The sequence below is a fragment of the Megascapheus bottae genome, chromosome 5 (assembly GCF_031878675.1).
Source record: "Megascapheus bottae isolate mThoBot1 chromosome 5, mThoBot2.hap1, whole genome shotgun sequence".
Lineage (NCBI taxonomy): Eukaryota > Metazoa > Chordata > Mammalia > Rodentia > Geomyidae > Megascapheus > Megascapheus bottae.
The window spans coordinates 82,599,445-82,623,753 of NC_143513.1; the positions used below are offsets into that span (position 1 = coordinate 82,599,445).

A 24,309-nucleotide genomic window follows, 5' to 3' on the forward strand; every position below is an offset into this window, starting at 1 on the left:
TGACGATTGTGTGTTGACGCCAGTCTAAACAGACAAATCATGAGACACTTCACCAATTAACCAGCAACCAAGTGCAAATGCAGGTTGTGAGGATGAGGCCCACCCACCCCAATAGAGCAGACTACTAACCCAGGATGAAGACTGGTGATCTCATGACGGGCGAGAAAGGTGCAGAGCAAACGTAGCTCCTACAATTGGGGAAGACCGATCTTTGTGTCCGTCCAGTCACAGGAGTTAGAACAAACATGGATGCTTACAACAGCTTTCTTACTGCCAGATAAAACAGAAAACACTTAGCAGAAGGAAAAGGGAAGGGCAACATGAAGAAAGCCAAATTGATTCGTCTACGTCAAGACACCACGATGTAGAAAGCACACCGAAGGACTCCCCGAGGTGAGGAGACCAGGTGAGGCTTCCGTTTCTCAGGCGAGCCCCGTGGCCATGCTGAGCCACTTCCAGTGGTGGATGGGAATCCCTCACAACAAACTCGGGCATGAAGCATCCATGTGTACCCACGCTGTGTTTCCCTGCACTGCACACCATCTGTTTGCTTTAACCAGCCATTAGCTCTGTCTGTGTGATTCTGTGACTTTCACAGTTACAAAGCACGTCACAGGTTTTGAAAAAAGAACTAGAAATGAAGGGAAAATGCATCAAGCCATAAAGAGTTGCCCCCATGGAAAGACTGCAGGAAACTCATGTCATGAAGAACCGAGGTCCAAAGGCCCAAGCTTACCTCTGTCAGCAGTGCTGCAGGCACTGGCGATGCAGAGCGGGGAGACGGCGTTTCCATGGGAAGCAGTGGGGCTGTCCACGCACGGAACGTGGTCGGGGATGCTTCCGACACTGCCGAACCAGACTTCTACCTATTAGTTTAGTGCAGCAGAAGCCCCACAGCCCCTTGCTCTTCCCTTTCTGCATGGTTCAAATTAACTGAGACTCAACAGATCATCAGCAGAGTTTTGCCCAACTGTAGCCTACGAAAAGTGTTCTGAGCATGCTCGATAAGATGGCCAAGCTGTGTGGGTGGATGGCAAGCTGGCACCTACCAACGTTCAGACAGGAAACATGGCTAGAACTGGAGATCCCCAAACTGGCATGTGGGTGTGAGAAGCAGGCACAGAGACACATGTTCTCCTGCCAAGGACTTGAGTTCCGTTTAATCAGGAAAACTCCAGGAAAGACAGTGGAGAAAATGTGTGGGTGACACCGGCCAATGGCGGAAGGTCACCTGTTGATGGTGGGCTGAGTCCTCATGGCCAGGGCGAGGGGTTCTGAACACGGGTGTGGAGCCTCCCGATGAGGATTGTGTTTGGCTCCTAAATATTTATGTGGCCAAGAATTCAGCCCTGCCAGAGGAGGGGCGGCTCCTCCAGGAAAGCGCCGTGGTGCCCAAAGGTAGGGAGAACTCTACTGAGGGGTCCAGCTCTGCTTGGAGAGGAGGGGAGGCAGGCAGGATCCATTTGGCTCCAGTAATGCTGAAGTACCAGAAAGTCGGTGAATTCCAATCCAAGACTAACAGAAGACCTGAGGCAATGTTTATAGATGTAAAATATTTTATTTGTAAATGGTGATCTTCTAAATCTGTGTCCACAAATTCCAAAACCCATAACACTCTGTATACTTCAAAAAATTCAATTTTTGCCAACATTAGATACTATTATACAGAACAGAAACAACAAAACCCGGGAGGACAAATACTGGTAGGATGTCAGAATTTGTACAAGAGAAGAAAAATATCCAAGAAACGAATTTCATACAGCTATTTATCAAGAGAAAAATATATACAATTGATTTATTCTGTAAGATAAAAATACATCATGCCATATACATTACAGGTTCCGAGCTGCATCACTGGCTGTACCGACAGCTCACAAACGTCTTCATTTCCTACTTAGCCTGTGAAGTGTCAGTACCAGGATTTTTAAAAGTACAAAATAAAAAGCTAACCTGGTTCAAAATGCTGATTAAATTTCTACAAGCAAACACAAAACAGTGTTTTCTTTTATTAAAGAAATGTAAACAAACAGTTCATACAAACACATTTTAAAATTACATCTTCGAAAAACCCTATTGCCGGAGGCCTGCAGCCGTGAGCAGTTGCTTCTTTCCCTCTCTCTTTTTTTCTTTTTCAATTTTTTGTCTTAAATAGGCTAAGGAGTTAGGTTAAATTCCTGCTACATGATTCTAGTATGTTTACGTGATTCTTTGTGGTCTAGTCAAAACTACTTCTGCTGAAGAAAAAGCTCAGCCTCCATTGGTGTTTTAACAGTTATTCACAGTTATCACAAATTTTAAGCACAAAAAAACCTGACTGAAGAAGTAGGGATGCAACAATATAATATGAAAAAATTAGTTTAAATTACCAAAACAGCTATAAAAGTTGTAGTCATAGCATTTGCTTTGTTGTGTCAGAAGTTAGGTGTAGAAAACAATTCAGTACAAGAGACATGGTTTCCAAAAAATCCAAACACGAGGATGAGCTTTTGGTTGTTAGGTAACTGTAATGGCGTGTTTGATCAGAGGATCGTTGTATTGTGACATCCCTATGACATTTATAAGCACCGAGCTGCCGCAGCCTGGAGCATTTGGTCAATAACTATTTTTATACTGTACTTTTTTTCTCAAAATATTTACACATTTGTACAAAGTAACAGAGTTTGTTAGTTCTGCAGGTAACAGCAGCAGCTTGGCTTTCTTCTAACTTTTATTTAAAAATAGCTTCATTCACTTATTCAATAATAAATACAAAAAGTTTCTCTTATTTTACAGAAATCAAAAACTACAATAAACTGACTCATGGAATCAAGTATTTAAATGTATTTAGTGCAAGTTATTATCCCTTAGCTCTAGCCCTAAGGAAGCCATCTCGGTACATTCCTTCATCAGTGGTGTCCCCGGCGGCCCAGGTCGGCGGAGGCCCGGGGTGGCCCGGAGGGGCCCGGGGGAGGCCCGGCGGCAGGCGCACGTCTCTTACATTCATGGGGAGCCCCACCGGGTGCCGGCGGCTCTGAGCCCCCGTGACAGTTCTCCTCGGTGAGACAACGAACAACACGAACAGACAGACAAACGAAAAGAAGGTGGCCCACCCAGGCCGGGGGAGGAAGGGGAGGAAGAAGGAAACCAAAAGTGCTGGGCGTCCCGCGGGCCATGGCGGCGGTCAGTTCATCCACTTGCGGCAGTTGACGGCCCCGCAGTGGCACGGGATCTTGTGCTGGTCGTCCTCGAAGTCGAACTTGTAGTCGTAGCAGAGCTGCGGGCAGAGACCGGTGAGCAGCGCGGCAGCGCCCGCCCTCGAGGGCTGAAGGAGCCCTGCCACCCGGGGAGGCCCCCACCCCAGGGGAAGGTCCACTACCCAGCATGACCTACTTTAGGGAGCGGCTCCCCTTCCACCCTCCTCCCCAGTACCCTGAGGGAGGGCGGGCTTGGGTGAGCCCTGAGACTCGGCTCTCAGCACCTTGGATTCAGAGCAGACCCAGGGCCAGGGACCCAGCACATGCCACAGCGGTGAGGGCCATGCAGACTCTGGTGTGGTCTCCCCCGCTACACCCTTGCACGCACAATGCCGGCGCTGGGAAAGGTCGACGGGACAACCGGGCCAGCAGTCACTGCCACAGGCCGGGCTGGACACCAGCCGAGGCAACGGCAGTGCTAGGATCTTTTTTTTTTTTGGTCAGTTATGGGACTTGAACCCTGGGCCTGGGTGCTGACCCTGAGCTCTTCAGCTCAAGGCTACCACCCTACCCTTAAGCCACAGCCCCATTTCTGGTTTTCTAGAGGTTAACTGGAGATAGTCTCACGGCCTTTCGTGTCCGGGCTGGCTTTGAACCGCAATTCTCAGATCTCAAGGATTACAGGTGTGAGGATTTTTTTTTTTTTTGCCAGTCCTGGGCTTGAACTCAGGGCCTAAGCGAATTTTCTTTGGGCTTTCTCAAAGCTAGAGCTCCACCACTTGAGCCTCACCACCACTTCTGGCATTTTTGTATGTATGTGGTACCAAGGAATCGAACCCGGGTCTTCAAGCATGCTAGGCAAGCACTCTACCACTAGGCCAAACTCCCGGCCCGGGTGTAAGGATTTTTAACCTCAGGTGTGGGCACATGACGGGGTCCCAGGTCAAAGGTGAAGGACACAGAGGGCTCCTGGGTTGTAAGAGGGCAGCCCTGCCCCATGGAAGAAGGGTGCACAGCAGACGAGGCCCTCACCTCCTCCCCCTTCTGGATCCTGCGGCTGGAGCTGATGATGATCTTGTGTCCTCTCTCGAAGGTGACCACTTCCGCCACGCAGTTAGGGGCGCAGGAGTGGTTGATGTACCTGCAGGCCAGGCCAGAAAACCACGGCTCAGCCACGACAACTGAACAGTTCAAACTTTCAACTCCCAGGGAAAACATGTCGCTGTTTACGTTCCTAGTTACCAGTTAACTAGATGAGTACGATGTCCAATTTTAAATAAAAGCTCCTGTCAAAACTCACTTTCTTTAAGCCAGGCCTAGTGGTGGAGACCTATCATCGCAACACTCAGGAAGCCGAGGCAGAGGGCACAGCGCCAGGCTAGCGTGGTGAGTAAGGTCCCTAACCGCCAGCTGTGGCTCACAGCTGTGACTCCCACTGCCGAAGTGACTAGTCAGGCCCAGCGCCAGTTCAAGAAGAACTGGCCAGCTGTGGAGGCTCACGCCTGCGATCCCAGCTCCAAGGGAGGCGGAGGCGGGGACCTCCGTCCAAGAGCGGCCCGGAGCCAAAGCGGAGACACTACCTGAAAATCCGCGAAGGGCCGAGGGGCGCGCCCCGCTGGTGCAATTTCTGCATGAGGCCCCCGGGTCTCCACACCGCCCCACTCCTTTACAGTGCCTGTAGTGCGGCTGGAACTCGGGACCATGTGCTCTCACTTGGCTCTTTCGCTCAGGGCTGGCGCTCTACTGCCCCGTCTCTCCCTGGCGTGGCCCGGGCAGGGTCTCACCTGGCAGGCCCTCCTGTGAGCGTGGCGTCGATGACATGGTCGTTGTCCATGCGGAACATGTACACGCCCCGGTTCTAGGGGGAAGGCAGGCAGCGTGAGCGCCGGGCCCACCCACAGCCACAGCAGCAAGGAGAGGAAGGGCAACCCGGGGCTTCTGTCCACAGCTCTGCACGGCGTGGCCCTCGTGCCGTGCCCCTGAGGTGTGTGGAAGGCACAGGGACGAGGTGGGGACGTGGCGTGGGTGGAGAGCGCCCTGGGAAGGGCGGCGGCCTACCTGGGACTCGTAGAGTTTCTCCTTCCTGTTGGCCACTTCGTTGCGGATGATGGTTCCGATGTACTCGATCACCATGGTGTGCTTCTCCATGTCCCTCGCAGCGTACAAGCCCAGCCCCTGCAAGGACAGCCGAGCCGTCCCCGCCCGTCCTCCCGCCCCGAACCCGGCTCCCTGGACTCACTCGAAAGCCAGAGCCCAAGCCCACCAGGGCTCCCATCTCCAACTGCACGTTACGTTCTCCACTTTCCAAAGGACGGTGTCACCCCTGAAAGCTTCCTGTCAGAACTTCCTGTCTTGAACAAGTCTTCACACCGTCCCGAGGATCAAAGCCCAACGTCCCAAGGCCCCTGTGAGCGGGACTCCTGGAAGAAGTTCAGCACCCCCACCCCTGGGGAAAAGGCCCCCAGAAGTGCCTAGGCCTTCAGCATCCTGTTCCACCAACCACAGGGCAGTAAGTGATCCCAAGCAGTACTGCTGAACCCCCCCCACTCCCACTCCCACAGCCACAGCCACATGTGGGCACAACCACCCGGCCACACCATCATTTCAGTAAGGCTGGGAAGAATGAATCTAAATCAGTGGAAACGAGGAATGTAAAGAACGAACAACACTATCTCAACAGCCACTTTCACGTATGACGCTGGACTTCCTGGCCAAGGCAAAGAGGAGAAAGAAAAGGTTCCTTTGCTCTATCAGAAAAGTTGGAAACAAATGCATGTCAGCAGCACAAGGAACTGAGCAGGCCAGATCGAGCGCCCGGGAGACAAGGCCAGTCCTCTCCCACCCGAGCTCCACCTCCAAGTGTCCTGAGAGGGAGACAAGGCCAGTCCTCTCCCACCCGAGCTCCACCTCCAAGTGTCCTGAGAGGGAGACAAGGCCAGTCCTCTCCCACCCGAGCTCCACCTCCAAGTATCTTGAGAGGCTGTAACGCAAGTCACTGCAGAAAACCAAAACGCAGGGCAAACAGCGACTCTCACAGGATCTAGCACTTCCTTGTGCTAATGTGAGTTTGAGCCTGCAGGTCTTATTGGGGGTGGAGGGTCACGTGAGGGGGAGTGAGTGTGGAGCAGTTCTAATGTGGCTCAGAAGTGGATACCATGGAGACCCGAGAGTCTGGTTTAGATCAGACAAGAGGTAAGTGGAAGCAAACAGAAGACACATACCGGTCCATGACAATGTAGTAATACCAGTGGCATTGAAAGTGAACATAGCTAAATGATGCTTTAATAACTCGAGTAAATCACCACATATGTATGGGTATATATGTACATGTATATGTACATTTTGGTACCATTCTAGGCCTTGAACTCAGTACTTAGGCTCTGTCCCTTAACTTTCCACTGAAGACAAGTATTCTACCACTTGAGCTATACTTCTACTGCTTGCTTTTTGCTAGTTAATTGGAGAAAAGAATCACATAAGACTTTTCTGTCCAGGTGGGCTTTGGACCACAATCCTTACATCATAGCCGTCTGAATAGCTAGGATTATAGGCATGAGCCACCAACACGCAAATCATAAACATACTTTTGCTATGTGCTCATACTTTTGCTCATACCTATAATCAAAGGTACAGATCAGGACAAGACCGACCCCAAGACCCCATTTCAGTCAGTAAGTTAAGGTGTGTCAGTTACTTGAAAAATAACTGAAGTGGTAGAAAGCCTGCCTATCATTAAGCATGGAAATCAAACTTCAATTCTATCCCCAGAAAGAAAAATTAAACAGTATTTAATAAAACTTACAGAAAATTATGTATATTTTCCTATATAAAAATCAAAATATACCAGGTGCCAGTGGCTCTTGCCTGTAATCCTAGCTACTCAGGAGGCTGAGATCTGAGGATCACAGTTCAAAGCCAGCCCAGGCACTAAAAAAAGTCTGTGAGACTCTTATTTCTAATTAACCAGCAGAAAACCAGAATAGCCTTGAGGCTCAAGAATACGGTGGTAGCTTTGAGATGAAGTGCTCAGAGACAACACTGAGGCCCAGAATTCAAGTCCCATGAACGATTGGAGAAAAAAAAAAAAAAAGATATTTTTTGGGCTGGGAGCTTGGCCTAGTAGTAGAGTGCTTTGCCTAGCATGTAAGAAGACCCGAGTTGGATTCCTCAATACCACATAAATAGAAAAAGCCAGAAATGGTACCGTGGCTCAAATGATAAAGCTCTAGTCTTGAGAAAGCCCAAAGACAGTGTGCAGGCAGGCCCTGAGTTCAAGCCCCAGGACTGGCAAGAAAAAAAAAAATACTTTCTGAACGTGAGATGGTCTACAGGAAAAAAATACTGAACAAGGCAAGTTGCTGCAAAAACTGATAAGCAGTGGTAGAGTGTTTGCCTTGCATGCATGAAGACCTGGGTTCCATTCCTCGGTACCTTATACATAGAAAAAAGCCAGAAATGGTGCTATGGCTCAAGTGGTAGAGCTCTAGCCTTGAGAAAGTCCAAGGATAGAGCTCAGGTCCTGAGTTTAAGCCCCAGGACTGGCAAAAACAAACGAACAATAACAAAAAAATTGATAGAGGCTACCCAGTATGGAATTCTCAGGAGAACCCAAATGGCAGACATGACAACAATCTCATCAATTAGCAATTAGAAACTGAAACTAAGTGGGCGGGGAATGTGGCTTAGTGCTAGAGTGCTTGCTTAGCAGGCACGAAGCCCTGGATTCCTCAGTAGCACATATACAGAAAAAGCTGAAAGAGGCAGTGTGATTCAGGTGGTAGAATACTAACCTTGAGCAGTTCAAGCCCAGGATTGGCAAAACAGCAACAGTAACAACAAAAACAACATCACTCCAAAATGAAGACCACAGAACCATACATGCCTGTCAGACTGGAAAAGCACATAGAGGTATAAACACCAACCACACAAGGGAAAGCATGAAAACATGAACGGCTCTCTCTTCATTGAAAAAAAGAAAAAGCATGTGATTATCTTTGTAGAAACCCCTGGGATGGAAAGCAGATAGTCTTATGCAGATGTTTAGTTTGGGAATATCCCCTATGAGGTGGGGAACTATCATTGCAAGGATGTTTGTCGTGATGCCGACGGCTCATTGCTTGCTGTGAGCAACCAACCTGGTAAAAAGAAAACGAAGGCTGCTCCTACTCCAGCACCATCACAGAGGAGCACACGGTCAGTAGGAATGAGCACAGATCACACGACCGGATCTTTACAGATGCACACAGATGTGCTTTCATCTGAGATCTGAGCAGAGCGTACGGCATAGCTGCTTCCACCCGTGAGACCGCCAGGCAGATAGAGGAATGGAAAGAAAAAAGCAATGCCAAGGCCGGAGCTCTCAAAACTGCTAGAACATACAGTGAAGATACTAGTCAGCAAGCGCGTCAGGAAGAAAGGAGATGAGTAGAACCACAGTGTGAAAATACCTCAAGGGAAAGCAGGTGACCGATCAGGAGAAAGCACACGAAGCCAGCACAGGCATAGCCAGCACCAGAAAGAGGTTACACTGTAAGGTCAGAGGACGACATTAAACAAAAATACCAAGGACACAAGGCCGAGCTGGCTGTTTAAGACAGAGGTCAGATGGGGACACCACCCAGAAGACAAGGGGAGGGCGAAATCCTCTGACTCGGGCCTCCCCAGCTCAATCTCCAACCTGAACGCGACAACAAGCTCCCAGCGGCCACCACCTGGGGTCTGCTCCACTCCCCATCTCTGGCTCATAGGTACAGCGAGAGAACCGTGGGAGGAACTTGCAAAGAACTTTCTTAGATCAATGGTCATGAGGCACCAGGCTTAGGGTCATCAAGTGAGGAAACGAAGTAGAAAAGGACCTGAAACATTCAGGAACACAGGCAAGGAGCAGGAAGGAACGGAATCCATGTGGACAAAGGGCTGCTGACCTGTACCAGGTATGGACATGGACCTGAATTACCATGAGGAAACTTGGGTGGAACTAGATGTGTGCGCCACCTCTTCAAGTACTTTTCGCTTTGCTTCTTTTTCAGATAGGGTCTTGTGCTTTTCCCTTTGACTAGCCTTGGGCCGTGATCCTCCTATCTCTACCTCCAGTGTAACTGGGATTTTAGGTCTGCCATGGAGGCGGCTGAATGGCTGGGAGAGAGCTTTTCAGAGACAGAGGGGAAATCACCCAACTCTAGGGTGTCTGGGGTAGGGTTCCTGGGGCCAGAGGAAGCCATGCCACGCCTCAGGAATGGGACCAGCTTAGACGACAGGTGGGCTTGGAGAACCAGGAACTGGACTTGTTTTCCAAATTCCACCCTGGGAAGTCCAAAGAGAGACACAAAACAGCCAAGTGCAGGGATGCAGCTCAGGAATCGGTACCGAGGTGTCACTTTAAATGCTTAGAGCACAGAAAGCTTTATCTGGAGACTACTGTTTACCGAACATAGCAAAGGATCTAGCAAAAAGGCAGCATCTAGAGGATGAGGGAACTTCCCAAACTGGACTGCCTGGTAGAGATACTTTCCTTGGTAGTTTTCCAAGTGCTTGGCATAGCGGCCATGCGCACTCTGTATTCAGTGTGTGCGCCGTGCTGGGTGTGGCACACATGTGCTCTGGCCTGCGCCCCGCTGGGGACATCTGCACCAGGTCTATCTGTTAGTGTCCAAAAGGACAAGACTAAATATGCCTTTGAAAATAGGATTCTCGGGCTGGTAAAACATTTACAGGAGGTGCTAGTGACGCAATAAAAGACTGAAAGGAAAGCAGATTTCCAAACAAAGCAGACAAGACTATCTCTGTATCCAGGAGACCTCAAGATCCCTTCTCCTAACACTCCCCTTCCTGAACCCAGAACAGTCACCTGGATCCGAGATCGGGCCAGATACACATTGGACTTCCATTCAGTCTTCATTCTCCGGTACTGAGATGACTTGGAGTGGACAAACTGCTTACTGTAGGGCGCGTTCAGCTCCCCAGTGACGGTGCTCTGGAAGGACTTGGAGGTGCTGGTGCTGTTCAAGGTGTGAGGCCTGCAGAGGACGGCGTGCCAACAGGAAGACAAAAGGAAAACTGAAGACACCTCTGAAGGCACGCGACAGCCAGGCGGCTTCACTGACAGAAACACATGGAAAGTTGCCTAGCAGAGACACACGGCACATCCTCTGAGGAAGCGAGGCTGGACACAGCCAGACAGCAGGGTTTGTAAGCAGCAGACAAGTCAAGCACAAAGACCACTAGAAATGCCTAGAAACCCTGGGCTGTACTATGTGAAGTTAAAACAAAATACCTTAACACAAACCTCTTGACATGGGCACTCATTTTAGGTTCCGAGCGGGCACAACCTGTGGGGTTAACGGCAAGAGGAAGCTCCATGAGAGGATTCCGGCCATACCGGAAGCTGTAGTTCTCACACGCCTCAACCCCGGGCAGCTGAAAAGAAGCAAATGCACAAGAGGGTAACTCATCCCCCCAGAGCCAGAGCCCACACAATCAGGCAAAGGATAGCTCAGAGGGAAGTAAGTTAGGTCGTTTCCAGTAACAAAACGGTCTTTTATTTAACAGTCTGTAGTTAGATCTGTCTGCTTATAGTATGCACACTCCATTTCCAAGCAGAACTTGGGGGAGCCTGGCAAATGCTCTTTGTGGGAAAAGATTCATCCAAACAGCAGCCACACCACGCAAAGCTCATGTGTGTGGCTCTTGCATGTGACAACTACAACAGGCATGGGTAGCGCTGTCACACTGGGTTCTTTCATTCGAGAGTGATGTCCAATTTCCATCTGGAATGTTAAAATTAAGCATTATTAGAAGTCTGAGCTGGGGACATAGCTTCAGTGAAGAGCACTAGTGTAGCAAGTGCAAAGCCCTGAGTTCAAGCTCAGTGCTAAGAGAAAAAAAGTTAAAAGTCGTTTAGATGTTTTACTTTCCTGGTCATTCATCCCTTCTTTCAAATGTGATCACGGTATGAGGGACTGCACGGAATATGCCAGAACAGGGGGCAGCTTAGGGTTTATTTGGAAAGCAATTTTCTAGAACACACTTCTTGGGACCCATATTTCCCTAGGGTCACAGAGATAGCAGCCACTTGGGCAGGGCCACTCCATGGGCAACAGCTTATCACATGGGGCCACCAAGGCTTTCCTCCTCCAAAAAAGCAAATCCAGGGCCCTGGAGTGTGGCCTAGTGGTAGAGTGCTTGCCTAGCATGCATGTGTTTGATTACTTGGTACCAGATAACATAGAAAAGTGCTGTGGCTTAAGTAGTAGAGCTCCAGCCTTGAGGAAAAAGCCGAAGGGCAGTGTTCAAGCCCTGAAATCAAACTCAGGACTGGCAAAAAAAAAAAAAAAAAAAAAAAAAAAACAACAACAACAACAACAAAAAAACCCCCAAAACCAAGAACGCAAAACCAAAAACTCTGCCTTTGTTCTGGAAGATAATGCTTTCTACTCACATGATTTGCAAAGTGCTCTGTTGCTATGGTTCAGTTAAGATTGGCTGCTTAGCGTACTATCTCTTAGGCAGAGGGTCGGGGAGGGACATTCAATGGCTGCACACACCGTGCCCTGCCCCGTGGAGCCTGCCCCATTCAAGAAGAAACAGGAGAGTACCAGGAAGGGAACACCAGAGGCTGAGGGGAAGGTGGGCTCTGCAGCTCATCTGGAACAGACAAGGGCTGTGCCCTGCAGCCAGGACTGTTGGCTGCCCCTCTGAGTGGCCAGCAACCTGGATCTCCACATGCATCACCGATGCTTGTTTTCCTCACAACCCGTGAAGTCCACAGGGGAGGTCATGCTCTGGAAAGTGTGAACTGAGTATTACAGCATGTGGCAGAGTTGCCACAGTAACTCAGGAAGCAACACGAGACTCGGCCTGCGAGCGAGACACTCACTGATTCAGCTATGCGTGCCACTGCCGAGACAGTCAAGCCGAACAGATCTTCTCCTTTTAAATACGCGGGGAAAAGCTGGAGCATTTCAGACTTCTTCCTCACACACGCCACAGGCTCAAGAATCTTATCCCAAACACCTATGTATGGACAAGAAAGTATTTTTCATAACCCACTTCCTTTAACTAAGCAGAAAGAGAAACAAGACACAGTAGAAAACTGAGAATTAAGAATATCTACTTAAATACCACCACCTTCTAATCAAACCTGCTGGGCAGCAGCTCATCAAATTTGTGTATGGCAGCAACTTAAGAGTTAAATCATTTTTGTATTGATTAAATAATAATATCTGTTTGAAAACCACAAGCCCAATTGATACTATTTGCAAAACACTGTTTTAGAAAAAAAAAATTTTTTTTTAAATTGTCAGTTGTGGGACTTGAACTCTGGGCCTGGGCGCTGTCCCTGAGCTCTTCAGCTCAAGGCTACTGTCTTACCCCTTGAGCCACCTGTTTTCTGGTGGCCAACTGAAAAATCTCATGGACTTCAGTGCCCGGGCTGGCTCTGAACCATGAGCCTCAGACCTCAGCCTCCTGAGTAATTAGGATTACAGGCTGAGCCACCGGAGCCCGGCTCTTGCAGAATACTCTTTCTCTCTGAAGTCAATTAAGACATACACGCCTTCCCATGACACCACAGCCCCCACCCCCACACTACCCGATGGGAACACACACCTCACGACACCACACATCTCCCTCAGTTTCCACCTCGTCATATGCTTCAAGATCATGACAAGACTACAAACATTTATTTTACCAACTGTGTGGCATCCCATATTTACTTACGCAAATGTGTAGACAACTTTATAGCAAAGAACAGGATGTGATAACACAAAGCAGCTAGAACCAGTATTGATCGATGAAAAAAACAAAACAACCCTGTGAACTGTGAATTAACAACAACGATTCAGTTACCTTTGGGAGACGAGTCACTCAAGACCAGGTCTTCGTGGCCTTGCTCCACGATCCTGACGACGAACACCGGCCGTCCATCTTTCTCCTCGATGGAGCACAGGTAACGGCAGCGTCTGTTGGCGTAGCGCGTGCTCCAATACAACCGACTGGCTTCGTAGCCCACGGGAAAGAGCGCTTTAGGAGAGTGGAACGCTTGCATCTGCTGTGGAAGCAGCTGGCCAATGGTGTGGAAAATGAGGCTCCCCACGCGGAAGGTGTGGTCCCGCTCCCCTCGCTGCACGATGCTGGCGATCTGCCGAACCTCGTCGCGTTGCACATAGACCCGTCTGAAGACGGCAAAGTAACTTAACTCTTGCTCATGGATTCCCTTTGGTTTGTGCATGGGGCAAAGCATAGTTTTGTCCTTAAAAAACATGCATTGTGCTTTAATGGCGCAAGTAAAGTGATAAATGTTGGTGCACCGAAATCTGTGACATCCACTGGTGGCACCCGTCTTATGACAGAAGACACATTTCATCTGCAGGCCCCTCCGCAGGGCTAGTTCTACGTTTATTAAGGCACCAGCTTGAGTCTCATAGACCTCTGTGGACCACAGAGCACAATTCAAGTGGACCCACAGGTCCAAGTCGAGGTTCAGCAGCCTTGCTGGTCCATCTGTCAATCCATCACCTTCTTCGTGACAAAAGCAACACTTCCGGTAGTCTTTAGGCACAGGGTCAGGTTTGAGGGAGGTGCCCAGCTTTGTCAGAATTTCGTCTAGTTCCTCCTCACAGGGTGGTTTAAACGCCGCCCTGGGGACCACAACACGAATGCTCCACTTCCTCCACTTCATTCCTCTCCACTTCTTAGTCAGCGGCCCACAGTCGTCAAAGCCACCGTGGACAGTCCTCAGCCGAGGTTTCAACTTGACTGTCACCTTGAGCTCATCAGGCTTCGCCTCCACTTTGGCGGCCTCAAAGGCAGGAGGGAATGCGATGGGAGGCGACGGAGGGGGGGAAGCTTTATCCTGGAACTTGGGGAGACAGTGCACATCCAGAGTGGAGATGTTGTTGCTATACTGGTGGAACGCTTTGGAGGGCGTCTCTCTCAGAGGTGACTGCGGCAACGAAGGGGTGGGCTCCTGGGAGGCAAAAGGAAGGCAGCCTAAAGTCACTTCTGCCAGGTCGAGGGGAGGCTCTGGCAAAGCTCAAGCCAGCCCTGAACTTCTAAGGGCGTTCAGGCGAGGCGAATGCAAAGGGAGGAGCTGGAGGACCCTCCCATCCTTCTCCCACATCACCATCTACAGAATGTTGTCCTTTTGTGAACCTCCCCCTCTCAAATGAAGCCAGAATCGTCAATGCCGTCAGAAAATCTAGCTAGCTGTGTTAAGACTTCAGCAGTGTTATCTGCTAAGAGTTCATCCCCATTTCCTGAACTTTCTGGCCACGAACCTTGGGCTCCATGCCACCAGCTAGTATGAATGCACGCAAAGGGAAGGTGATCCCTGTCATAAAAACCACCTCTGCACACACACCACCATCTGAACAAGGAGATGTTTCAAGTAAAATCCAGAGCGGGCTGCAACTTCAACTACCTGGTGAACCACTCCTCCATTCACTTAGGCTAACAAATTTTCATTAAAATTCTAAACGTAATTTTTCCATAGCTTAGATTTTGTTATGCTGAGGACTACTGCCTTTGGACTATTCTTTTGTGAAAGACACTAAAGCAACTGTGTGGAGGGAGGAATGACTGGGTATATACTCACAAGAACATTCGCCTTCAATTAAAAATGGATCAGTGTCGTCAGCTACATGGTTAGATGCACTTACTGGTGCAAGATAAAGTAGCTCGCTATGAGTAAAAATTCATGAAGTTTTCAGGTTTTCCACTCACCAAAATAAAAATCAATTAAAACCATTTCAGAGGCTAATTATTTGTAATTGGTAAAATACATGATTTCAGTATTAGTGTTCTATCTGAACTTAAAAAAAAAAAACGCAACTGATGCCTGTCCACTTTTGTCTAATAGTTTCAAGGCTATTTCTGGCCTCTATCAACCTGACAGCTTCTCTACATAGAGCTTTATCCGTGAGGAAGGAAACACCATTTTGACCTCCACAACACAGAACTCTTTCATTACATATTGCTTAGCGAGAGTGGCCTAACTTTACCATGCTTTCTGGGTTTTTCGCCTGTGTGGTTGATGAATGAAGAATAAAGCAATTATTGCTACAAAACACAATGTCCTTCTCCATTCTCCTAATGCCCTCTCGGGAATCCTGAAAAACAAAGAGAAATGCATGGAGATCACAAGCCAGAACTTCACTCAAGAGCCACACTGACACCGAAGTGCGAAATCTGGACTGGCTTTCTAGCTTCAAAGTAAATTACCACTTAGTTGTTTAGCCACAGAGAAAAAATGTGAACAACTTTACTATGCATACCCCACACGACTAACTCAGCAGGGTGCTATAACCATCTGACCCTGAAGTCCCAGCCTCATACTTGCTGGTGTTACACCATAAAGTCCTTCACCCTTCTCCTCCCCCCACCCCATCCCATGTGCCCAAGGGACCCCTCCCTCCCATAGGAGCAGCTGCTGCCAAGGTCACTCAGCAGGGGCAGAGACCATAAGAATAGTAAAGTACCTTGTTTGCAAAGGTTAGGTCCTTGAAAGACTTCCGCACCCCACTTCCAAGAATAACCACCTTGCAGTGACAGCACCACTGTGGCCTGAGCACGCCACTTTCTGTGACACCATGACTAGAATCCTTATATCCAGAAAGACCTATAGGCAACCGGCATTTATTAGCAATTAAAACTGACCAATGACACAAGTTGTACATGGTGTAAAATTATGCTGTATCAACCAATTCAACATGCTTCATTAATGTACTTAAGACAAATTAAAAATCCTATCTAGTAAGCAACAGTTACATGGCATCTAGTATGGAATACTGCAGCACAAATAAAGAAAAAATGGCTATTCTCAAACAGGTGAGAAAGAAGTGCTAGGATGAGAGAAACAAACCTGTCACCAAGGCAGAGTTATATCCATTCAGAGAGCAGAGTGAGCAGGGAGTTATAATGATACTGACATGTCCCACAGGAGAAGAGAAACGTATACAGAAGACTTAAGTCTGATTCAGGACCAAAGAAAAGTAAGGAGAGAGGGGAGGCGAAGCGCAGACGAGGCCCTGGGGAGCTGAAGGCACCAGCCCTCTCATGGAGCATTCCGCAGCTGGAGAGGAAGGCAGAGAGGGCGAGCCCAGTGACAGAGCAGCTGGAGACGAAGGCAGATTGGGGAGTCCAGAGTGAAAGAGCAATTGGAAATCGAGTTCAAAACTCCCACACGGGCAATTCTTGAGAGAACGCGGAGAGGCCAGCTGCGAGCTGACCCGGTTCTAGGAGATGGTACTATAAGGACAGAGGCAAGACTAAGGAAACTCACGAGCAGGATGGTGAGGAAGCACTCAAGTGAGGTGCCCTCGAGAAAGGAAGCCATGTCACACTGGCTGGTTGGGCCCTGTGTGAGGAGGCGCCTGCCCTGCACAGAGGTACAGGGCCAGCAGAGTGGTAGCGGGTAGAGACAATCAGGAAGCACAGCACAAGCAAGGTGACAACCTCATGGTCCCTGCATGGAGCAGCCAGTCACGAGCACGGGAAGGGAAGCAGGCCATGGTCAGGAGCCTGCACAGAGGACACCGTCAACCCTTTCAGGCTGACAGTGTCCTGTCATACATGAACTTATGCAAGATCACATCACACCACAGAGAACAGAAGAGCCGGAGAAGGTTCATTTACCCCGGACTACACACCAACACTGCCTACTACTTGTTAAAGAATTAGAGAATTAAACAAGAATAAGCTTAACTTCTGCCTCAAGACTGGATTTGGGGTTAAGACGCTCACTGCTCACCATTGCCCGTTGGAGGGAAGGGTACACCAGGCTGCTTCAAGCGGTGAGAGCCTGCTAATCGGGGAGGGACTGCAGATCCTGCTGGAGGCCCACGAAGAAGCAACTGCTGTCGATACTCCACACGTGGGTTTACTCTGTGGCTCTTGACCAGAGCCATGGAGGGAACATCTGCAGCATTACTAACCTCATAGCTGCTAGGGATTCGGACGTGGAGAAGGTCAGAAAACGCAGCCACAACGCTGCCAATGTTCTGAAACAAAACACCAATACCGCGTTACCCACTCAGACCGCAAAAGAGAAACACATGTTTGGAGTACACACGTAATACACTACTACATGCTTAGAAAGAACATGAATAGCAAAAGCTAACAACCTCTATTGGAAGAGTCTCAGGGAACGACTGTTTGAATGGACCATGTCCAAGCCACGCCCTTCGTCAACAGAAATCCGCGACAAGGATGCCATGAAACTTGTGATCTTAGCATCAGGCAGGTGGGAAGACAGGCACATGAAAGGAGCAGGCCCTGGGCACTGAGCAGTGTCCACTATAAGAGGGCTTGCTGGGCTGGGGGCAGTGGCTCACATCTGTAATCCTAGCTACTCAGGAGGTTGAGAACTGAGAATCACGGTTCAAACTCAGCCCAGGAACTGAACTCTGAAACTCTTATCTCCAATTAAACGCCAGAAGATGAGAAATGGCGCTGTAGCTCAAATGGTAGAATGCTAGCCTTCAACTAAAGAGCTCAGGGACAGCACCAGGGTCCAGAGTTCAAGCCCCACAGAGGTTTGTTTGGCAATCATTTGCAACAGTGCCCACAAGGGCCCAAACACTGCCATGCTGCTTGGCTCACGCTGGGATCCTAGAAATGTCTTTACAAAATTCAGAGCTAAAATGTTTTCAAGTCATGGTCTGGGAGTTTGGCCTAGAGGTAGAGTGCTTGCCTACCATGTACGGAGACCCAAGTTCGATTCCTTGGTGCCCCATACACAGAAAAAAGCAGGAAGTGGTGCTGAGGCTCAAGTGGTAGAGCTCTAGCCTTGAGAAAGCCCAAGGACAGTGCTCAGGCCCAGGACTGGCGGGAGGGGGAGGGGAGTTTTCAAGTCCTGAGCAAACCACTACCGTCGTAAGCAGATGCTACCTGAAGAACATTTCTACTGTTTCTCTCAAACTTTTACTGCTGATATTCTTCTTTGTCAGTGGAAAATGTCCCATAGAATGAGTAAGTATGATGAGCTTTCTCCCAGGGCAGGGGGAAGGGTCTAGCTGACCAGGCACACAAAGGCTGGGGCAATCACTTGCACATCACAGGACAGACATGCATGCAGGCTTCTCGTCAGTGGCTTGCCTCTATGAATAATTTAGTATGGCCAACTAACCGTATTATAAATACTCAAATGGTTCTGGGAAGACTGTTTCCCACTCCTGCAAGAGCTCAGCTTCTTTAATTTAGTTGAGTTTAATTGCATGCCTAATGACTGCAGTCTACATGTCTAATGTGCCTGTCTGATCTTTACAGAATCTGTATCCTCAGCAACTAGGCAATCTGTCTTCCACTTCAAGTCACTGATAGACATTTGACCACGGTGGCACTTCGTGTTTATGTCTTACCTCCGCAGCTGCAGGATGCAGGGTAATGGCTACAGATATAAGACCTGATCGGGGACCATTCGGGGATGAAGCAAAAGGTGATGTAAAAAATAAAGTGCCTGGCTCAGTTTTGATGTCATTCCTTCTAGACTCCAAACCTTAAAAACAGACGAGATCAGGAAAGAGTATTAGTGACTTTTCAGGACCAGAGTATTTTCTTTTTTTTTTTCTTTTCCCAGTCCTGAGGCTTGAACTCAGGGCCTGACCACTGTCCTTGGGCTTTCTCAAGGCTAGCGCTCTACCACTTGAGATACAGCACCAATTCCGGCTTTTTCTATGTATGTGGTACTGAGGAATTGAACCCGGGTCTTCGTGCATGGTAGGCAGGCACTCTACCACTAGGCCAAGCTCCCGGCCCCCAGGACCAGAATGTTTTCATTAGAAAAATCTGCAGCCTGTGATGAAATAATCAGGTCATCGATGTGTTCTTACTTTTCCCAGCGATGCTAGGAAGGATGGGGATGATGGGGGACGGCACTGGCTCAGGAGGCTCCTCCTTGACCTGAGACAGATCGGGGTATCTCCTCACTTCCACCCCAACCACACTCTCCGGAGAGGATGAGGGCACAAAGCTGTCAGGAGTGTCACGATCACCACAGGGATCCTGTAGCCTGAAAAGAGAACCATACGCCTCAGTGTGCAAACATCACCACGAGGACACCGAGCACTGACAGTACCGCAAGAGCAAATCAACCAGTTCAGGGTCAAATAAGGAACAGCCTGGGGCGGGAGGAGAGAAGGAGTAAATGGGTTTAGCTGTAATCTAATGGAAATGGTGTGATCATTTCCTTCTGACTGAAACTCTAGCATTGAATTCGAAGGATCTGCCAAAGAGGGAGAGGCGGGAAATGTAACAACGCAGGGAAGAAGATGAGCTCCAACACCTCTGCAAGTGGCTGAGACTGAGGAGAGCCTCAAGCACACGCGCCCACCTCACCCCTGCAAGGTACTGGCTGTTGCTGCTGCTGCTTACAGTGCCAGCAAAGGGGGGAAAGGATGGCCACCGTGGCTCTGGTTTTCCTTAACTGATAAAGGGGAAAAAAAGAAGAGAATGTTCCCTGTTGTCTAGTCCAAGGCTCAAGTGTACCAAGGAAACAGTGAGGTCTTCAGACTACGAGGTGCACAGCGGTCCTCAGGGGTCTGCTCCCCTCACTCCTCCCACTCGACTGAAGACCCAAGGACAGGCTCCTGACAGCATGTGAATGCAGGGACAAGAAGACCCCCTTGTTATGTCATCAAGCATGTGCACCTGCAAGATGCCCTTTAGAGCTGCTGAAAAGAGCCACGCATGCTCCTTGGAGATTCCTAGCAGTCAGGTACAGGACAAGGTGATATGGATTTCAAACATGCACAAACGATTCTTTTTAAACCCAAGCTTTCTCATTAATAAAACAATAGATTTAAGATTAAATGTAATCTTAAGCTATTCAGGAGGCTGTGACCAGAGGATTGCGTTTCAAAGCCCAGGCACTAAAGACTCCAATCAGCCATTAGAAAACCAGAAGTGGTGCTGTGGCTCGAGGGGTTGGGTGGTAATCTTGAGCTGAAGAGCTCAGGGATAGCACCCAGGTCAAGTTCCAGGCCCACAACCAACCAAGAAAAAAAAAAAAAAAAAAAGATTCAATGGATGTCTCATCAAATAGAGTGACCATTTTCTACAGCCCTTTTCTGAGAGGGTCGGTTGTATGGTGGCTCAAGAGGCAGAGTGCTTTCCCAGCAAGCTTGAGACCCTGAGTTCAAATCACTAGTATTGCCTAAGTATTTAAAAAACAAATTTTCAAGCAAAGACACAGAATTTGAAAAAGTATGTACGGATTCTCTGGATCTAAGCAGTGAGATAATGGTCGTTTAAATGAACTCAGTTCTCTACAATCAGAATCTTGAGGCCAAATAACTAGTATAAACTGGTTAGAAGCATAGACCAATATCTTTCCACAGCAGGACGTCCTTGGTGCCAGACTGCTAATCATTCATTCATTTTGGACCAAGAAGAGCTATAACAATAATTCTAAAGTACTTTATATGGAGACTGTCCATTGCCCTTTTATATATCTGATAAGACTTCCAAAAAAATGCACAAATGCCAGGTGCCAGTGGCTAACACCTGTAATCGTGGGTACTGGGGAGGCTGAGATCTGAGGACTGGTGTTCAAACCCAGCCTTGGTACAAAAGTCCGTGAGACTCTCATCTCCAATTAATCACCAAAGAACTGGAAGTGGTGCGGTGGCTCCACGTGGTAGAGCTCTAGCCTTGATCTAAAGAGCTCAGGGACAATCCCCAGGCACAGTGTTCAAGCCCCATGACCAGCAAAAAAAACAAACAAAAATGGCACAAACTAATTGTATTTAGTAGGAACATCCCAACTATTTCTCTAGAATAGTAGTCACCCAATATTAATCACCAATTTTTACTACTCACATGTTGACATGTTTTTCCTAAAAATGCTAAATAGTTTCAAGATGGAAATAACAAAAGTCTTTGGAGAAAGAAATCATTTTCACCTTAATTCCTCCTGGTTGTTATGAGGTGGTGTTGGAAGGGAGGCTGGAACATCAACTGTCTTTGGGCCTTGAGCAATAGCTCGGGCCAGCAAGTCATCCTGTGGCCTGAAGGGCAGATGAAAAGGCTTTGGCCCCAGGGTTTTGGTAACTGTGAAAGCAAACAAAGGATTGTAAGCACATCTGGTCCAAGCTGACATGCGGATCGAAGTTTACAGTTCTACTAACATTTCTCAAACATGTTTCTCAAAGGCGTGAAGTGTAGCGGCTATAATCATACCTTCATGGCTCACCAGAACTCCGGCTTTTCCTGCAAGTTCTTCAGTTGTCGCAAAACCATTTGTCATCTTCTGACAAGCCATAGGAGGTGGTGTAGGAGGAAGAGAGGCAGGGGGTGTTGGAGGATTACTTAAGTTATTCTGCTGCAGGAGACCAAAAAATTTTAAATTATATGCTACTGAGCAAATATGCAAAGATCTTGCTAAGACCTAGTTCTGTGAATTTTAAGTACACAGAAGCAAGGCAGAATTAAGGGGAAACAACCAGGAAGAATTAAGGTGGATATTTTGTTTTCTCCAAATAGCTTCTAGTTATTTCTATTTTAAAATGCATGGAGAAAGCCAGGAGGTCTTCAGTAGAACTGGGCATGTAATAACTAATTTCCAATATTTTTGTTTTTATTATATGTTAACTCTTTAAGTTCATGGTTACAGCTAGTGAAAAGCAGCATTAAAACTGAATCAATAAATGTGTGTTAAATCCCTTTACTCAATTTTCCATAAGATATGCCCTAGTTCTATGAAAACAACAAGAACAAAAAACCGTTCAGACTATGGAATGTTAAGCTTGGAACTGTAATTTACACCTCAGATAGTAGAATTTGGATTGTCCAGAATCTCAAGAAGGAAAACCAAACCAAACAGTAAGTAGATGGTGGCAACTCCTGTCTGTCATCCCAAATGACACGGGAAGACTGAGGTTCCAGGCCAGCCTGGATGGGAAAGTCCTGGAGACTCTCACCTCTCTGAAGGAAGCTGGATGCAGTGGCATACCCCTGAGATCCTAGCAAGGACTAGAAGCCTGCCGTTCTGGAGTGGGCCCTGGTGGGAAGTAAGACCCTATCTAAAAAATAGCCAGGAAAAAAGAGGGCCAGGAGGCGTGGCTAGCCTAGCAGACAGGAGGCCCTGAATTCAAAGCCTAGTACCATCCTCCAAAAGAAAAGTAATGCAGCGAGAATGCAGTTTCTTTTCAAATGTTTTCCAGCCTTTTATTTGTCACCAATTTTGTATCTATGTTTTAATCTTCCAAGGAATGTTGGAGTCTACCACTGAGACCATTCAAGTCAAGGGCAAGGTGAAATTACAGCACTTTTTGAAGATAATAAAGTGAGTGGAAGAAGAGCTGGCACCGAGAGGAATTCTAACTGATGAACAGCCAAGGATAAGAAAGGCAGTTACTGAAGGAACTGGTTCAGTCAGTATTAGTGTTAGAAGAGAAGCCATCAGAAAAACTTTAAGTTGATCTTTGTATCTGAGTCAGATATGAACTGAAGCTTTCTTAGGATGCTAACACACAACTCTGTTAGAAAGGTGACACAAAAAGATAAACCTGATTTGGTTTCATATGATTTTAGTAGCCTGGGAAGTAATGTATACTTGCAATCAGAACCTAAGTTATTATGTAAAATGCATCTACAACTTTTTACTTTCACTTTTCAAGATAAAAGCTTAGGCATGCCTTTAATTCCTGTGTTGTACTATGGATCTGATTCACTTTAGGAGTAAAGGTTGTAAGGGAACAGGTACATTCTCTACCAGGGAATAATACAATGGAGTATCTCTCTCAGTTTATATTCTCATCTTTAGATCATGTTGGAAAAACTTCACCAGGTAAAACTTTAGCCTTTCAGCTGCAACTTAAGTTCCAGTGAAACTTAGAAGCTTAGGTGCAAAACTAGATGCAAAACCAAGATATTCTCTACCCACTGGGACACAGCCTCCAAACACGCAGCAAAGGGGCACCTGGCGAAGTGACGTACCTTGTGTGTCAACTGAGAACAGTAGTCCGAAACCCCTTCAAGGGTGGCACTGCCAAAAGTTCCTAGAAGTCGATTCCCACTATTAAATTGGCCACTGCCATAAGGAAGAAAGTGCGCAAAGTTCACTCCAATGATCGGTTCCATTAGAGGGAGCAGAGAGAGCTGCTATTAAAAAACACATTTAAGAGTAATGTACACGATTAACAAACAACACTGAGTGTTTCTCAATTCCCTAAGACTCGAAGTCAAACAAGGCTCGAGGAAAACGACTTGAAGACTTCCAGTATCAAAACGCTGGAGGGAGAGGAACTACTGAACCTCAGGTAACCGCTTAAGCCTCAGCTTTGGTTCTATCTGTCCTAAAGGGATGCCACCAGCTGTCTCATAAGAGAATCATGTTCCTGATCTTTGCTTGGCAAGAAGGAGGCCACTAACTGAGGCTTGGCACCTCTGGTGGTGGTGAGGCGCTCGTCCCCGCCACCCCGTCCGTAATAACCACAAAGGCGTAAAGAACTGAGTTTAAATAAGGAGAGTCCCACATTCCATTTCTTTGGATCCAGAATCACAAGAAATGGAGACAGTTTTTCTCCGTGTTGAGGCTGCTCTTCTTGAATATGAGTGTCTTGACCATGGCCTACCAATCCTTTTATAGCCATGTAAATTTCAGGTACCAATACATAAGGTGTGGTTTTGCTTGGAAACAGAAAAGTTTATTAGGTTTCTTGTCCAGATGTCCTTTTTTCCCTGAACTTTCTAGTTAGGAAATGACTGCAATAGAGAGTTTCAGCTTCCTAGGGCTGAAATGGCACTTGCTCTCTCGCTTCGTGAAAGTGTGAAAAGGCTGCTCTGAACAGCTCACCTGTTTCAGCTGGGTGACGGAGTCAGAGCTGGAGAGCATCGCGTGTTTCTCCGCTTCGTCCTTTTTCCTTTTCTTTGAGCGAGGTGCTGCTCTCTCCCCAGTCCTCTGAGTCCGTTTGCTTCGCTGTTTCTTGGTTTCACTTCCTCCATCTGTTTTTGGCAACTGGCTGTTGCCACATCCAAAACCACTTTGCATTTGAGCCCCCAAAGTTTGCTAATGTAATTGGAAAGGTTAAAAAGTAAGTGAGCTATCCACACGTTTGACTTTAGTTCACGCTAGACCACCTCCATCCTGCGACTCACTGCTATTACAGCACTGAAAGCTGAGGAGGAGAGCACAGTGGAG

At 47.8% G+C, this 24,309-nt stretch overlaps 1 protein-coding gene across 10 annotated transcripts in view; it reads right to left on the reverse strand.

Moving 5' to 3' along the window:
- Window positions 1-1,544: 1,544 nt before the first annotated feature.
- Window positions 1,545-24,309, reverse strand: part of Kmt2c (lysine methyltransferase 2C) — a 203,292-nt gene continuing 180,527 nt past the window's right edge. For 5 of the 10 annotated variants that reach the window (XM_090333583.1, XM_090333576.1, XM_090333579.1 and 2 more), the window contains 17 exons: window positions 23,965-24,177; window positions 23,106-23,270; window positions 21,348-21,489; window positions 21,071-21,218; window positions 19,001-19,179; window positions 18,530-18,666; window positions 16,921-17,170; window positions 15,650-15,789; window positions 15,173-15,280; window positions 13,020-14,139; window positions 12,049-12,185; window positions 10,447-10,589; window positions 10,021-10,189; window positions 5,232-5,348; window positions 4,958-5,031; window positions 4,206-4,314; window positions 1,545-3,253 (listed from right to left, as the gene is read on the reverse strand). In XM_090333583.1, the coding sequence (XP_090189709.1) occupies window positions 3,161-3,253; window positions 4,206-4,314; window positions 4,958-5,031; window positions 5,232-5,348; window positions 10,021-10,189; window positions 10,447-10,589; window positions 12,049-12,185; window positions 13,020-14,139; window positions 15,173-15,280; window positions 15,650-15,789; window positions 16,921-17,170; window positions 18,530-18,666; window positions 19,001-19,179; window positions 21,071-21,218; window positions 21,348-21,489; window positions 23,106-23,270; window positions 23,965-24,177 (3,444 nt within the window). In that variant the 3' untranslated portion in view covers window positions 1,545-3,160. The remainder of the gene's footprint in view (window positions 3,254-4,205; window positions 4,315-4,957; window positions 5,032-5,231; window positions 5,349-10,020; window positions 10,190-10,446; window positions 10,590-12,048; window positions 12,186-13,019; window positions 14,140-15,172; window positions 15,281-15,649; window positions 15,790-16,920; window positions 17,171-18,529; window positions 18,667-19,000; window positions 19,180-21,070; window positions 21,219-21,347; window positions 21,490-23,105; window positions 23,271-23,964; window positions 24,178-24,309) is intronic. The other 5 variants (XM_090333574.1, XM_090333580.1, XM_090333575.1 and 2 more) reach the window with 5 other exon arrangements.